This window comes from Dermacentor andersoni, chromosome 1 (assembly GCF_023375885.2).
Source record: "Dermacentor andersoni chromosome 1, qqDerAnde1_hic_scaffold, whole genome shotgun sequence".
NCBI lineage: Eukaryota > Metazoa > Arthropoda > Arachnida > Ixodida > Ixodidae > Dermacentor > Dermacentor andersoni.
This window is the reverse complement of record NC_092814.1, coordinates 286,838,601-286,856,097: the sequence shown is the minus strand read 5'-3', so window position 1 is coordinate 286,856,097 and position 17,497 is coordinate 286,838,601. Positions and strand designations below refer to the sequence as shown.

The window sequence follows — 17,497 nt, the reverse complement described above, 5'->3', positions numbered from 1 at the left end:
AAACAGTTTACGAGCACACAGCTCACTAGTACATTTCTAGTATGACAGAGCAGTCAGCTCCCGACAATGATCACGACACGAGCACTCCCTAGCAGCCGGCAAACGCTGCTTATAAGCTCTCCGCTTGACGTCATAGTTCGACGTCATCGTTCGGACGAGGACGGAGCAGGAATGGAGGGTGAGGTGTGTCCAAGCATTGTAAACTTGCCGCCGCCCCGCACTAAGGCTTCGGAGTCAACGACCGAGGGGAGTCGTTCCGCAGTATCGTTTTACGCCCACACACACGCAAACACACAGGTGCGAACCCATACACACAAAGGCTCCGGAGTCGACGACCGAGGGCTTCGTAGAACTGTGCTTCGTCTGGTGTGGCGCGGCGGAGTGCCACATTCCTGAACTGACCGCGCGCCACGTGGCCGCCGGTCATCCGCAGTTCTCGGTACTGCCCAGCTTTCAGTGCCGACGTCAGAGGGCCTCGTAGAACTGCTTTGTGCCGGGTGGTGCGGCCAAGTACCAATTTCCGGAGTTGATCGTGCGCCTCGTGGCTGCCGGCCGTTCGCAGCTCTCGGAAGGGCGCACCGACTGGTGGGCTTGGAACACGTGCAGCGGGCTGAAAGCTGGCACGTTGCCACCCCGTATGGCCATTCTTAACACCGGCAACGCGTCGGCTCACAGTTTGGCTCGAGATATCGCTCGCCGAGATTCGTCCGCGGATGCGGATCGCTTGAACGAAGAGAAGAGACAACAGGAACTCTTCGAGACTTATCACGACTTAGCCCATTGGCATCGCTTGAGGCGTCGCGCGCTCCCACCACCGGCCAAGCAACTCGATAAAACGCTTGCGGTCGCGTTTAGGCGACTCCAGAGACACACATATCCACACCCAAAGTACATTAACAAAATCACAGGTTGCAAGGAAAGCGACCTATGTAGGCTCTGTTCACAAACAGGGACACTCACACACATAATGTGGGAATGCACCTCGCTCCCGTTTTCTCATCCCCCCGTCAGCAGCGAAACTGACTGAACAGCCTGGATCAGTTCCGAGGACGTCGACCGACAGCTTGAACTGGTGGACTGGGCGGAGAAAGCCAAGCAGGCCCAGGGCCTTACTTGAGCCCGATCCCTCAGCAACCTTCCCCTTTCCCCTTCCCCCTATTCTTTAAAATTTACGGCCACCACCACCACTTGGGGTCTGCAGCCGATACTTAAAAAGTTGATCAACGAAACATAACTAATCCGTTAGGTAAGGGGAAAATGAAAAATATCCCAAGGGAGTCGAGGCCAGTGCCAACATTATGCATTTGGTTAAACTCGCATCCGGAGTGCCTTTCATTTTATTAACTTTGGCTCAAGTTATGTTGGACAATATATATATATAATATGAAATCCTGCGTTTCACTATAACTTCCAGATTCCTTCCACCTCGTTTTTTCATTTATCTTTGTGTTCATTTATTCATGTATTTTGTTCTCTGTCTTTTTCGTTTTTTTTTTTTACGTTGACTAGGGGAGGCGTGAAATTCTGGAAGCAAGATTTTCGGCACTATTACGTTGCCCTGCATGCAGAAAATGAGCGACCTGTCAATCGCGTGACACCATTGTTCCGCTTTCACGGGCTATGGTCTCCCGTGTTCAGCCGTCGCGCTTCAAAAATATATTCACCATGGCTATTCAGCGGTCGGTGGGCGTGTAAACAGCGAGGATGTAGTAAGGAAGAAATGGCGGCGCGTATAGAGGTCGTGCGCTCCGGCTTTATTTCCACTTCTGGGGCGACGTCCGCCATGTTTTATTTGTGTTGTGTGTGTTTGTGAAACGAGATGCAATGAGAAGCGAGCTCGCATAATTTTGCGGATCGCCTATTAGAGATTAAAAAGGAGTATTTATTATTATATTATTTTTCTATTTTCTTTCGGTAAGCGAGCATTCTTGGCAGTGGAGCATGAGAAATTGGGTGAAATCGCCAATGAGATTTAGTTATCTATCAAACTCGGTAATTAACCTCTCCCCAACGCCTCCCGTTCGACCTGTGGGAGACGAAGAAGAAGAGGAACCGAGAGTAGGTGGCGGAGGCGTGACTTCAGAATACGTTAACTTTACGATAGCGCACGAACTGCTCCAACTTGCAACAAATTTATAACGAACTATACGCCGGTTGTTTCCCCCTTTTTTTAGACAGTGCAAGTTTTTATCAAAATGCTACTACGGCGAGACACTTGTGGTCTTCGCGTACGAGCTCTACGGTGAGGCGGAAACACTTTGCCGCTGGTTAAGTTACCCTGAAAAACTAATTAACAAAAATTATCAATTATCTTTTTTATTAGTGCCTTAGTGCCAGTTTAAATGGCAAATTTGAAGGCAATCACATTTGAATCCACTATACTTTCTTTCCTTTCTTTTCAATCTTTAAAATCGCACATAATTCGAGATGTTTATCATCGAATTTCAATAGTAAATCCGGGCTATATCGAATCCGTGCTCAACGGCAGCGCGGAAAAGGCTGTCCCGCTATCACATCAGATGGAAACCACCCGCGTGAGGAGAAGCGCGAGGAAGTTGCAAACCGAACGTCTCGGCCTGTCGCGGCAGCTACTGATATACGTCACGTTTTGCCAGGCAAGCGTGTGCGTATGTGGTTCGGGTCGGGATTTGCCGCGGCATGCTAACATTCAAAATTCGCCCCCAACCTTCTTCACGGGGCGCTGCCCTGTGACTCGCAGCGAGACACGCTCATTGTCTATATTGCCTGGTTTTGGACTTCAATTTGGATAATGTATATCTAAATTACGTGCGCTTGTTGTTTTCTTCTAAAAGATGGGTCTGCCATAAGTTTTGACGCCCTACAAATTTTTCGCATTAACGAATGCCATGAAGTTATTATCAAAAGAAAGTTGATTAACAATTTTTTGTTAATTATCTTTTGAGAGTAACTTATGCAGCGGCAATGTATTTCCGCCTCGCCGTAGTGCTCGTATGCGAAGACGGTAGCTGTCTCACGATCGTAGCTTTTTACAAAAAACTGTATTCTCTAAGACAGAGAGAGAGAGAGACCCTGTATAGGGCGGCGACTAAAAGAAAAAAGTAAAACAATATGCAGATCTCACGCGCAGTGTGAACCAATGTAAACGAACGTTTCTGTGCTGTTTGCTTTCATTGAAGATAATTAACGGTGACGTCGACGGCAAATGTTTGTCTTGAATGTGTCTGCGATGTTTTGTCCAACACAAGAGTGGTGAGTTGACGATAAACGTTACCTTGCGTGCACCACTGCTGTTTGTCTGAGTAGGACACAAAAGACAAAGGGAGAGGTGTTTGCTTGAGGCGTTGTGCGCCATATTTCATAACCACTGAGAGGGTTGAGCATTGTCATTGCCTAACATAGCACATCGCTTCGTGGCAGAAGTATTAAACTTGAATTGGATTATGGAGCTCTACGTGCCAAAACTACAATCGGATTATGAGGCAGGCCGTAGAGGCGCACTCCGGATTAATTCAGGCGCGGTGGTGTTGTTTAACGTGTCCCTAAATCAAAGTGCGCGAGCGTTTTTTTATTTCGCCCCCGTCGAGATGCGGCTGCCTCGGACAAATCCGCCACCTCGAGCAATGCCATAGCCGCAAACCTAACGCGGCGGGCACAGAAGTGCTGATTTGACGGTGGACCGGTTCCGTTGTGTCTCCTGGACCCTGCGGTGCGCTTTAATTATTCCGGCTCTGTTTCTGCACGCCATGCGTAAGTTGTCGGCTAGACATATTTGCATCCATTTATTTTTTGAAACTAACAGAAACGCACCGTACCATACCTTGAATTTAAGTTTATCCAGCGTTCCCTTGCCTTGTCACGTCACCTTTTTCATATTCCTCTCCCCCCCCCCCCCCCCGCCCCACCTTTTTACTTGTGCGGGAACTGCGAGCGAAGAGTGACAAGGCTGTTATTCACTCGTTTCGCGACTGCGTCAGTTCTACCCATTCTCTGCCTCCTCTCCCCCTCCTCTCTTCCACCTTGTTTAGCTTCCCTCTGGACTTGCACGTCGGTATAAACGTAATAGTTTGCGGAGGGTCGCGGATAATTACAGCTGTCAAGAGGCTTAGTGGCGACGATCCGGGCGCTCCAGAGGGTATTGTGCCCATTCGACACAGTGCTGTCCAAAGAATGTCCTGGCGGGTATTTTGTTCTCTGCCACGCTCCTTCCATGTACATGCACGCTCTGAACCACCTCCCGACGCGGTGTGCCGGAAAGCAGCAGCAGCAGTGGGAAAGTCGAAGGGAAAGACAAAGAAATTTCGCTTTAAAAAGAGAGCAGGCAACTGATTTTTGAAGGAAGCCTACAACAGATGCGAGGATAAATTTTTCATAATTCGCATCTCCAGCGGACACTATATAGATGGGCGAGTAGCGTTCGCAGTTCGTTCGCTAATTAAGTAAAATTGGTTAATCAATTTTTAATTTCTTGTTTTAAGCTCCTTGTTGCATCGGCAGCATTGCAGGAGGGCGCCGCGGATGCGAAATTTCTTTACGCTTGTATTCGTCGACGAAAATTGGCCTTTCTCGGATACGATATGTACTCCTACATCCCTTGGAGCCCTCCTGCAATTCTGCCAATGAAACATAGGTCTTAAAATGAGAAATTATAAGTTGACCAACTTTAGTTACTTACCGAGCGGACTGCGTCGTCACAATGGGCATCACAAACGATGCACATTGTTAACAAAGCTTATGGCGTCCTCGATAATTCGCACCGGTACGCGCTGGTGCGCCCAAATGGATGGATGGATGTTATGAGCATTCGCTTTGGAACAGCGTGGTGGGTTGCGCCACCAAGCTCTTGCTATAATACTGCCCAATGTCCTATGAACTCCCACAACCAAGTTTTCTGATGTATATTGCGAACTTTGCTTCTGTACGTCTCCATTTTCTGTCCTCTCACTACTTCCACCAATCCTCCAATCTCCTCTTAATAATCTCTATTGCTGACATGTTTAATTTTGCAATGCTCTCGCTGAACCCAAGGGCTTCAAGGGTGCCAGTGGGGCCTAACTCGACCACTGGGCAGACGTCGACGTCTGCATGTTTTATTAGGATGTGAAGATCTTCACATTCTAATAAAACATGCTCCACCGTTTCCCTAGCTTTACCGCAGCACGCACATGCTTCTTCTTCCTTCTTATATCTCGCTTTATACGTGCGTGTTCTAGGGCATCCCGATCTCGCTTCAAAAAGTAATGAGCTTCCCTTTGAGTTATAAATTGTTTCTTTCTTTATTTCATTTTTTCCTCTTAAGTAGTTACTCATGGCAAATTTCTTTTCCATTGCCGCGACCCAGCAGATTATTTCATCCTCGCTCACTTTCCGCCTGACTTTCTTTGTTGCTTATTTGCCCACCCTACAAGCCGCGTACTTGCTGCTAAGCTTCCTAGTTCTTTTCCTCCGCTGTGAATCAATGTTTTTCCTGTACAGATGCCCCAACACTCTCCCAGCTCATTTACTTTCTTCCATATTCCTCAGTCATTCTTCATAATCAATTTTACATCGAGCTTCCCTCACTTCAAAACTAGTCCAGCCCATATCACCCTGCACACCTTCATTTGAAGTCTTCCCGTGAACGCCCAATGCGAGGCGTCCCACTGACCTTTGGTACCCATCGAGTCCTGAATGTACCCCTGATTTAAAGCAAGCAACCGCATTTCCAAACATAAGCCCTGGAACCATTACTCCTTTCCACATACTCCGGACCACCTTGTACCTATTGTATCCCCATGGCGCTCTGTGTTCCATTATGGACACATTTCTCTTCCCTTTTGCAGTTTTCCGGTGTTTCTTACATCTATTGCCTTCGTTTATCCATATGCCAAGGTATTTATGTTCTCTTACCCGAGGTATTTCCTGGCCCTGTATTCCCACTGTCTTTTCAGTTTCATTGAATACCATAACACCTGATTTTCTAACACTAAATTTTAAACCTAAATTGTTGCCTTCCTGTCCACAGCCAAACATTGGAAATCACTTTGCATGTTAGCTAGCAACACAATGTCGTCCGCATAAAATAAACCTGGAAGGTGCTCCTCTACTACTGTACTCGCCTGTTTCTATGAGAGATTAAACCCGATATTACTTCCTTCTAGCGCCCTCTCCATCCTCAACATGTACATCATAAACAGCAGTGGGGATAAAGGGCACCCCTGGCTCAGTACCTTGTTGATATCAACTTTCTCCTCGCTCCTCATCCCTTCCCATTGAACGCAAACGGTATTTTCTAGGTAAATGTCTCTCAAAAGCTGTAGACAATCGTTACCTATATAAGCCTTCCCCTTCCAGAATAGCCCACAAAATGTTGCGGTCTACCTTGTCATAGGCTCCTGTAATGTCTAAGAAGGCCACATATAACGGTCTGCTTTCTACTTTTGATATTTCAATGCACTGAGTAAGAACAAATAAGCTATCATCGAAACGCCTACCTATCCTGTAGCCAGTCTGAAGTTCTCCCGAAATGCCATTATTCTCTGCCCATGATTGCAGCTTTAATTTGATTGCCTGCATTGCTAGCCTGCATTGCTCCCCCTTACATTTAAAAATTAATTTCATTTTACTTTGTCGCAAACTGTCTGGTATTCGTCTATCTTTTAAAGTTTTTTCCACTGCTTACACCAGATCTTCCTTACATTTTGGTCCTAGTTTATTAATCAGCCTAACGGGAACCTCGTCGAGCCCTGTGGTTGTACGCTTAGGAATTTTCTCTTCGGATTTCTGCCAGTTGAAATTTGCCCGCACCATCTTCTTTTCCAGCTGGGTCTCTTTCATGCTCTTTTTTCTTCAAATACAACCTCGTCAGTGCCTTGGAAAGGTTCGGCTGTTGTTTTTCGGAAGTAATTTATTGCCGCTTCCCCTTCCAGTTTGTTTCCATCTTCGTCTAGGATATGTTCTTGTATTGTTGTCGACTTCCTGCATAATAATTTTATATGGTTCCTAAATATTCTAGGTGAGGCCTGATTTTTCTCACGTATTTCTGAGAACCAACGTTCACTTTCACCTTTTATCTTCGCTTGCACCAGTATTTAAACCGCAGGCTTTTCCTCCAGGTATATTTCCCATTTACTGGCTACCTTATCCTGCGGCAACTGCGCCTTCTTTGCCTGCCTGTGCTCTCGGGATACTTTCTGGCGTTCGGCGATCGGTTCTCGTATCTCCCTGTTCCACCAGCTTTTCGGTTTCTTTTTTCTTTTCCAAAGAACTTGTTGTTTCTCTTTCCGTATTTCTGTTGTTATTACACTTAGAATCTCACTATATTCTCACTCTTTACTTGGCCATTTGCCAAGTTCTTCCTCAATTCTAGTGGCTATATTTGTTATTTGTTCATCGTTCAAATTTGGACTGGCCATTTTGCACTCCGTGCTCTCTTTCCCAACTACATATCCCATTTTTCAAAATGATGCGTTTATGGTCTCTCCCTATGCCGCTAAATCCTTCCTCATCGATGACGATTTCTCTCAACTTTTGAATCGCTTCTGTCATCAGACAGTAATCAATGGTTGATTGCCGGTTTCCTACTTCCCACGTGATCTCCCCTTCAAACTTAGGCCCTGTATTCACGATAAACAGGTTATGTTTCTCACAAAGGTCTAGTATTGGCTTCCCGTTGTTGTCGGTATTGGCCTCGAGCTACACCACTGGAAAGGCTGGCGCCACCGTCGGCGTGACGTCCTATTAGGGATCACGTGGATATAGCGGCCGCGTCGGCTGCTTCGGGAGCGCCGAAGCGTGCTGAAAACGAGAGTTTAAATTCCCTCGTACGCTGCGGTCCTCATTTAGTGGCGAGATTTTCCCTCTTCGAGTGTCTCCTTTGCAACGCTTGAGAGCACTACAATAGATAGTGGCTGACTTTGAAGGCGCGCAACATGGTCTACTGCTGGGTGCCCCATTGCCGGACGAACGCAACAGAGCCCGGTGACAGCCTTATTCACACGTATCCGCAGGACAAGAAGGTGCGTAAACCTTGGCTCGCGAAACATAAAACCGACAAACAGTCGTCGGCTACCACTCGGGTATTCAGCAAGCACGGACGCGGGGAAGATTTCTGCTATGGCGCCGGGTCTGCGATGTTCGGAAAACGCGCACTGAGACGCTCGCCCGAGTCCACTGCCCGACTAATGTCATGCCGGTTTGGTCTATGAACTTGTTGATGCTATAGATACTGGCGAGTTCACTGGAGTGGAAAGGGAGCGGTAAGAAGCACATTAAAAAAAAAGCAGGGCATATGGTCATGTTTTTGTTATGAATTAATCCACTGGATTACAAAAAAAAAAAAAAAAAAAAGCAGCCGCGGGAAATCGCACGCTGAGAACACCTTTAAACATACAGTGCGACGCAACTCGAGAAATATTATTGAAACGTCCAAGAATTTAGAAGAAAAATAAAAGATTGAATCGTCGCGACGGCACATCACAGTCCCCGTAGGCGTCGAAGTCTCTACAATGGAATTATTTTTGAACAGCTCTGATAGCGCCCACGCAACAATGGTTGCTTGTATACTGTCAAATGCTCATATTCTGCGGCCTAAAGCTCATTGCACGGTGCGAAAACACGCAAGCGGCGAAAGCGAAACAGTGCGCGGACAAACATGGAGACGCGCGGTCGGTCGCTGCGAATTTGTGCGATCGCTGCACTGAGGCTTCATTCTATTACGCTCCATTTAGTTATACAAACACTAGAAGAACATATTTCGCATAGTTTGCTCTCAGCGTTTGCCTACCTTTCACGCAAGAAGCTGGTTCGGGAGACTCCATCGCGGTGACCGCGTGCTGTGGCGTTCACTGTACGTATTCGGTAACGAGATAGCGTCTGTAAACGATTCTGTGCTTTCAGTTTGCCCAAGATTATTATTTCGACAGTAAAAAACATCTCTCGTTTCGAAAGTACTTAGAGAAATTTTTGGGAGAGCACCCGGGTGGTATTTTCAGTGAGCGCTGACAGCAAAACCTATGAGGAGCGCGCCGCGTGATCCCTCATACTACGCCAGCGAGGCGCTTCCGATAGATGGCGACTCCGTAACTCCTCGCCGCCAATACCTGCTGCATTCGCGACCTCTGGGAAAGAAAGCGAAGGAGGGGGACCCGGGGGACGTGCGCGGTGTCCAAGGCAGCTGTACTGGTGCTGAAACCCGGAAATTGTTGATATCCTCGCCTTCCTCGACTACACCCGGGGGTGGGGGGGGGGGGGGGGGTGACAGAAGACCTATGGGCCCCGGGTGCCAGACGACCTAGCTACGCCACTGCTCTTAACGCATACATCGGATTCTTGCCTATTCTTAGTTTCTTCTTCACTGCTTTTAGGCTTCCTCCATTCCTGAGAGCATGTTCAATTCTATACATATTACACTTCCTTATGTCAGCTATCTTACGCTTGTTGATTAAGTTTGAAAGGTCTGCCATTGCTATTCTAGCTGTAGGGTTAGAGGCTTTCATACATTGGCGTTCCTTAATCAGATCTGTCGTCTCCTCCGATAGCTTACTGGTATCCTGTCTGACTGAGTTAGCGCTCACTCTGACTGAGTGAGCGCTGACAGCAAAACATATGAGGAGCGCGCCACGTGATCCCTCATACTACGCCAGCGAGGCGCTTCCAATAGATGGCGACTCCGTAACTCCTAGGCGCCAATAGCCATCTAAATCCTGTATGTGGGCATTTATGTCACCTAATAGGATAATTTCAGCATCATTCCCGAAACCTTTAATATCAGCTCTTATGCATTCCACTAACGCTTTATTCTTCTCTGTGCAATTATTTCGGGACCACAAATACGTAACGCCCAGCCAAGATTTTTCCCACTCGTTTTACCTGATAACCAAAGATACTCATAACATTTTGAATTTATTCTTTTCCATTGGGCTCCCTGATGGATGAGCATTCCGACTCCCCCTCCCTTTCTGTTCGACTTAGTTCTGTTGCACCCTTCCCAAACATAATTCTCAATCACTGGCGGCTCTTCCGAGTCTCTAAGGTGCGTTTCTGTAACCGCATACACCCCTATTTGTTCTCAATTTAACTGCTCCTCAATATCTGCCCACTTTTCCTTTCTTCTGCCGCCCTGCATGTTTATGTAGCCTACTGCGTGGGGAGCTCTCTTTCTTGCTTTCCTCCTTTTTCTGTTATACACGGCGATGCTATGCTGATCTTCCCTTATGGGACCTTTTTCATTACTACCTACTCTGGCCTCCTGAGCGCCCGCGGGCCCCCTAAAAAAGCAGCAGTGTGACCAGCAAGTTGCCAGCCCACTTCTCGTCCAAGCCTGTAATTGAAGTGGATCCCGTCTCTTTTAACATCACCACCCCTTCTCACTTCACTGTTTACTTCGACAACCTCGAAGCCTTTGTCTCGGCTCATTTTCCATATCGTCCTCAACAAATAGGGCGCACCTGAAACAATCGGCGCAGCGCCGCTGTGCAATCCCAGCAGGCATTGCATGTCGTGCGCGTTGCAGACGACGCGGAACGACTGGTATGGCGACACCAAGGAAACTAGCGCGCCTTGAATTATCGGAAGCCGTTTTTTTTTTTAAGTTTGTCCGATGACTACCAGCAGAGGCGGTAATGAAACGCCGGAAATGAGCAATATTGTGGGAAGAGTCGTCAGGTTGTTCATTGACAGCGACTTGATTAATTATAATTTTTTATAGTGCCGAATTCATTTTTATTGCGGGATGGTGCTGTTTTTTTTTTTTACTTCGAAAAGCACTTTCGCGTATGCAGGCAGGTGTGCTATAACGTTATAGCAAAGTACAAGAACTCTCAATTCTCTGCAGAGCAAGCTGGACGAGGACGAATATTTCCCGAAGAAACTGCAGAAGAATACGTCCTGTCCTTCCTGTGGTGAGTGTTCTGCTATACGTATCTTTAATAGCGTCTCTCCAATAAGCCGCTCGATGTCGTTCAGGTTTGGTAAAACTTCTGAACGGGCCATTGTCGTGCTACTTGGCATGACCGAAAGTACCCTCCATGGGATCATCCAACGGGTTCTTTCGTTTCTGGAAACTATCAGTGGGAGATATGTAACTGTTTTCCATTAACCATCGTCGAGCGTGAAGTTCGGGCAGGTAATAATATTTTTTATCACTTAATGGCAGAATATATTGGACTCTAATTCCCGGTGTACACGGGTGTCCCAGCTAATGTTAACCAAGCACTTAAAAAATATCTGGGATGTAGAAGGACGCAACCAATGGTATTCTGCCAGCAGGGCCGTACCTCATCAGGAAGAATTCTCTAATGAATTGAACTATCGATGATTTGATTACATCAATTAACAAACTTTTTAATTACTAAAGTTAGGGCGCGAAATTTAATAGAAAAGTAATAATTGTGTTTTAGAACACGCGATTCAGTTGCTTTCAGTGTGCTATGTCTCGCGTAGCTATTTCTACCGCGTTATAAAGAAAATGTGCGAGATATGAAAATAGCCGCATGATTAGGCGACACCAACCGTAACAGGTGTTACATAAACGTATATGGTTTAATTGGCGTATGCAAATAGGACAATATGAATACGCGTTCGTTGAGCGGTTAATGACTTACCTGCCATTATTTCGTCAAGTTGTAACTTCGCCACCACAACGTAATATTTCGTGCCATCAATTATGAACTCTACGGGCAAATTCAACGCCGCGAACGCGCTGCAGAAGGAAACTGACAGCTCGCTCGGTTATGCGCACGGTTCAAACTACGCGCGTAACCGCCAGACGGCGCTAACAGTGCGCACCGGCTAGGGTGCCTCGATGCGCGCGCCCCGCTTAGGGTGAGGTCACCCTTTGAACCAGCCGGCGCCGCCTAAACCTGTTTTCGCGCGCTCCCTCCGCCATTGCGTTGCCCGCGTCGACTTCGCCGCGCTGCTGTGCGGGCGTCCTCGAAACGCTGCTGCGTTCGCGCGGCTTTCATCGGCGTAGAATGCCTGGATGTTGTGTTCCTCAGTGCTCCAACCATTCGAGAAATGGTTGGAGGATGTTCCATTTTCCAAGGGACCCAAAAAGGCGGCTTCTGTGGCTGGTGCGAGTCAAGCGTGACAAGTGGCAACCGACGAACTCCTCGTGTGTCTGCAGCGTAAGTGCCACATGTTGGTTCAGTGCTGTTTTTGTTGCGATTTATTTGTATTTTGTTGCGTTTGGGCAGCTAAGTGTCGTTCAATATTCTTCTTGCTCGGCTTAAAAAAGCTGCGTGAAACACTAAAACAAAGTAAATGAGTTTCACTACAGCGCGGTACAGGCCATTGTCTGCCGCTTGCTTGTTCGCATCCGAAATTGCACGACACGTGTCCGCTGGGGAATACGTACCACGCGTGCTTTCGCCGCTTCTTTTCATTCAAAGGTAATTGCCTTTACTAGGCGCTTGCCAGCGAATTGCGGTCTGGGCCCAAACATTGCATCAAGGCACAGAGCATGAGGACAAGCAAGGGCACATAAGCTGTGGCAATTACTGTGCAAATGGATGGTCCAGGAACCAATTTTGATTAATTCACTCACGATTTCTGAAGTTGTTTTTGACATGTGTGCGGCGTTGGGTAGCTTCCGCTGCCTATTAACCGGACGCTTCGTCCTACGACGCCGCATTATGTCAGTAAATGAGATTAACAGAGATCGTTGTTATGTGCAGATTGAGGCGCTCATTCGAGTAATTCGCCTGATATTTCGACTAATTTGTTCTTTGGCCTGTTAACCCGACGCTTCGTTCTGCGATGGCGGATTAAGTCAGTGAATGAGATAGACAGGATATGTTATGTGCAGATTGAGGCTCTCATTCGAGTAATTCGACTGATATTTGGACTACTGTGTTCTCTTGCGTGCTGCCTTCATTGTTTTCATTATCGAGCCGGAAATGCGCCGCTAATTTCAATATCAAATTCATCTGCAGGCTCATTTCGAAGCCAGCAGCTTCGAACAGAACCGCGCGGATGGGTGGAAGAAGCTCAAGCCTAATGCTGTACCAACGGTGTTCCCATTCAAAGGTGAGATGCCTCCTGACCCTGGTATTTGTTACCACGTTGCTTATCGGCTCATTATCTACATTTGAAAAAGTTATGTGAGGAAACGATTCATGCGCATACATATTAAATTTTCTGGCGCGCCTTCTATTCTGCTTTTAGTTAACACAATCTTAAATATATGTAATGGGCATTTTTTCTTATTTATCTGTTTCCAGAACTTCCTAAAGAGCGAAGGCCACCAAGGGAACGAAATGCACACGTGCCTGCATTATTCAGTGACGACGCAGCCGCACACAATTCTTCACGAGAAGTGAGAAACGTTCTTCCCTCAACTACGCAGGAATTTTCTCCCGCTGATTCTTCGTCAGACGGGGAGATAAATGAGAGATTGGCGGCTACGGAAACCAACAATGCTAATGGGCAACTTACTTCGACCCCCAGGGATGCACGGCTTCAAGAAACTGCAATAGTTACTGCGACCCAACCCCTCGATTCTGAGGCAGCTGAGCTTAGGAAGAAGATTGCAGATCTCACAGCAGCCAATAATAAGCTTAGACAACATCATAACGAATCTAAGAACACTGTCAAAAAACTACAGATGCAGGTACGCAAGCTGCAGAAAGAGGCAACTAATTTCTCACGAAATACGAAGTTTTTAAATGAAGACCAAATTCGTGCTCTTTCTCGGAACAACAATCATGGTAATTCGTGGTCAGCGCAAACAGTAAAGCAAGGTCTAAAAATTAAATTTGCTTGTGGAACCACCGGGTATGAAACACTCAGAAAGATTGGCTACCCTCTTCCATCCAGCAGAACGTTAGCAAGAAGAATTCAGGGCCTGAAGTTTCTGCCAGGTATCCTGCATGAAGTGATCGACGTCATGAGGTCGAAAGCAGAGGGAATGGAGGACGTGGAGAAAGACTGCGTTCTCTTTTTAGATGAAATGGAGATAGCACCCGGATTTGAACTCGACCGTGGCGAAGACGTGCTTCTGGGAGGAACGACGTTGCCCTCAAAGCCTGAAGAGCCAGCCAATCATGCTTTGGTGTTTATGCTAGGTGGGGTAAACCAGAGATGGAAGCAAGTGATAGCCTATGAATTCACTGGTAGGCACGTGGACGGCTCTGTACTCAAGGCATATGTCCTGGAAATAGTGCAGATATGCAGCCAGATTTCTCTAAGAGTCCGTGTTATCACATGTGACATGGGTGCAGCAAACCGCGCTATGTGGAGAGAATTTGGCTTTTCGAGCCACCGCCATTCGACAACTTCGTGCTCAATACCTCACCCAACCTTAAAAGGGAAGGAACTTTTTTTCATCTCGGACCCGGCACATGTCCTTAAGAACCTGAAAGGACAGCTTCTAAGCTCAAAAGTTTTCACACTCAGTGATACTACAGTAAGCAGGAACGGACTGACGGCCTCGAAGGTGAAATTGGAGCATGTACAGGCCGTCTTGGATTATGACGCAGCCAACGAACTTAAGGTAGCACCAAATTTGTCAGAAACCCACATTAGTTGTGGGCACTTCACCAAAATGAAAGTAGGAGTCGCTGTCCAGCTCTTCCGTGAAGCCCCACCAGCTATTCGGTTCCTAATAAAAGAAGGAGTGATTGAGCCAGAGGCCGAAACAACAGCGTGGTTTATGGACCTCGTTTCTAGGTGGTATGCCCTCATGTCATCGCGTCATCCCACCATGGCGCTAAGCCGCAGGAACATTACTAAATATCATGCCGCCTTGGACACACTACGCACGGCAACAGACACCATCAGAGAACTGAAAATGGGCACTGGATCTCAGTGGAAGCCATCGCAAGCAGGGGTCCTAATTGCGACAACGGCTGTCCTTCGCCTTCAAGAAGTGCTTCTTGGCAGTGAAGGGTATGAATTCCTCCTCACGAGCAGGCTGTTGCAAGACTGCCTAGAAAACCTTTTTTCTGTGGTGCGGCTCATGAAGCCAGTGCCCACTGCGTATGACTTGAAGTGTGCACTCCGACTCGTCAGCGTCAGCCACTTTCTTCACACTCCGAGATCAACAAGCTACGAACTTGACGACCGCGAATACCTTGTCGATCTGCTTGCACATAGCAAGAAGGAATGTGCAGAAAGCGAAGTCGATGAAATCAACGACACGGAAATTCTGTTCATTGAAGAGCTCACGTCAACCGAGTGCCGCATCTTGTTTTACCTTGGCGGTTTTATTTTGAAAGGAATTTTGAAATCTATAACTTGTCCGCAGTGCAAGGCTGCTCTCCTTGGCAAGCCTGACGATCAGTATGCTTCCCTGACTGCACTCAAGGAATACGTCAGGGATGGGCAAAACCTCGTATATCCAAGCGCTGATGTCATGAAAACTTTAAAAAACTACGAGGAACATTTCACCGCTGTCAACTCATGGTGCACAGGCAAATTTTTCACCATGAAGTCGCCACTTCGTTCTCTGATAGCCTATCTCGAAGGCATAGACAAACCCTCAGTGAACACATGCATGGCTCACAAAGAACGAATAAGCAAAATGCTGACTGCTGCATATGCCAGAGTGAGGCTCCGAATTCATCTCCGACAAATTCCGAGCACTCATCCTAGTGGCCACGGAAGCAAGACTTGTGCAGGGGTCAGCCTTGCGTAAGCAAGCTGGAATCTGCAGTTCTGCGAGCCTTTTCCTTCAAAGTCTGAAGTCTGCATCTATATATATAGTGATCACAACTATTTTATCAATTACGGTCTATTTAACATAAATGTCGACTTTTAAAAAGTGCAATAATGTTCAGTGTTCACGTTCCCATTAAACACAAATCTCTAACTTTGTGTGTTTTCATAAGCACTGAATAAATGATTTCATGTTTGCTTGGGTAACAGCTTTTGTATTCATCTGGCTGTTACCAGACGAAAAGGGGACTTTATATTTTATTACCGTTGCTGATGCTGTTTCTTCAAAGCGTGCAGAACCAAGACGTTGTTGCATTGACCGCGTCGGCTGAATTTTCTTACCGATCAAATTCACTCACTTGCATTGGGACATCAGTGAGGTTTCCCATGCAATCCTGTTTACCGCGCCTCCGTTCACGAAGAAAAATGCCCATTCAGCCTTTTAACGCCCTCCGCATAACAGCGCGGGAGAAAGGGGGTTAGCCCCAGTCGCTGCCGAGCGTGAGATAGGGAGCCGGAAAGCGGAGGAGTCCGTTCTCCGCGAGAACGAGCATGCAGTGGGAACGAGAATGGCGGCCGCCGTAGCAGACGACGCAGATGTCCTCACCCTAAGCGGGGGCGCGCGCATCGAGGCACCCTAGCACCGGCTAGGGACTTTGGCACCGGCGCTGTGCATTTTTGTCCCCGGATTTATTTACGTTTGCCCCTCCACGGTCTGCAGGGGCGTTGTGCCCCCATCTGGTTCTGAGGCGACTACGGGGCTCATGTGCCGAGGATGCTATTACACATTTCTTCCGTCGATGGAGCTATCTAAGGAGTAGTACTCACACAGGAATCGCCGAACTGCGCAGTTTCTACAGCTTCGATAATTTCATGAATCGGGCGATTCCAGCGCTTTCTCGGTATGGTGCGCTCATTAAATGTGGGGTAGCAACCTGAGGCGTCAGTCTTCCATATATTATGCATCACCAACAAGGCCAACTTTCCGCTCCTGTTGTGAAGATGGCGAAAAATTATATCCGCAGCAGTTGACGCTGCCCTTATTTGTTGTTTTCGTCCCACAAGCCATATGACGTACAGCAGTAGCACCTCGACGGCATACCCTCCCCTACCCCCTACACGCCCCCCTCAAAAAAAAAAAAGAAAGAGAGTAAAAAAAATTTTGCGGTATGCAGGTGATCTCCTGGCAGTTCCTTTGAGTGTACAAGTTTCTAATATTCGCGGCACCTAACTATCTCGGTTCCGTCTGAACCCCTTCACTGCTGCTTGAACCATTTCACTGCTGTTCCATATGAACCCCTTCAAGACTTAAGAACAACAATAATGTAAGCGAGGAAATAATGATTTACAGACAACTCGGGCTTGTCTGTTACCGAAGATGTGTCGCATTATACGGTTTTTATACACTGGCAGGGCAGAACGCTGCTGATTATTAAATGTTTCCATTTTTTTACCACTACTCATAGCTTCCCGTCCAGTTATCAAGGTAAATGTGCACGAGTATTTCTTGTCTTCCGCACGTGTCTCAGTTCTTGTGGTGCCATATGTGTTCCCGGGTTATTCCGTGTACACGAGGTCACATTTGTGCGTAGCAAGATGCTTTGGTGGCTCTGCGCGTGAGGAGGGACCAGTTTGGCGCAGCTGCTAGTGGGAGCCTGCGGTAGATGGTCAGCGAAAGCGAATATCAGCGCTAGCCATAGAGTTACTATACTGACTCTAGAGGACAAGCTACCCATAGGGCCCATGCATTGAAATCGGGAACCGCAAGAGCGCCGCCATGTTGCTACGCGCCGAAGTTGCCAGCTCCTGAGACGCTTGCTAGACTTGGTGACAGTAGTCAGTTTTAATCCGGCAACCGTAGCCGCGTAGCAGCATGGCGCCTCGC

At 47.3% G+C, this 17,497-nt stretch overlaps 2 protein-coding genes across 3 annotated transcripts in view; both read left to right on the top strand.

Moving 5' to 3' along the window:
• LOC140213731 (uncharacterized) overlaps nucleotides 1-17,497 on the top strand; it is a 550,291-nt gene that overhangs the window by 132,329 nt on the left and 400,465 nt on the right. For both annotated transcript variants that reach the window (XR_011890656.1, XR_011890655.1), the window contains one exon: nucleotides 10,793-10,859. The gene's annotated coding sequence lies outside the window, so the exon portion shown is untranslated. The remainder of the gene's footprint in view (nucleotides 1-10,792; nucleotides 10,860-17,497) is intronic.
• On the top strand, nucleotides 11,782-15,819 carry LOC140213722 (uncharacterized). The gene is made up of 3 exons (XM_072284985.1): nucleotides 11,782-12,083; nucleotides 12,891-12,984; nucleotides 13,179-15,819. Exons 1-3 carry the CDS (start codon nucleotides 11,931-11,933, stop codon nucleotides 15,590-15,592), a joined length of 2,661 nt encoding a protein of 886 aa, XP_072141086.1. The 5' UTR covers nucleotides 11,782-11,930; the 3' UTR covers nucleotides 15,593-15,819.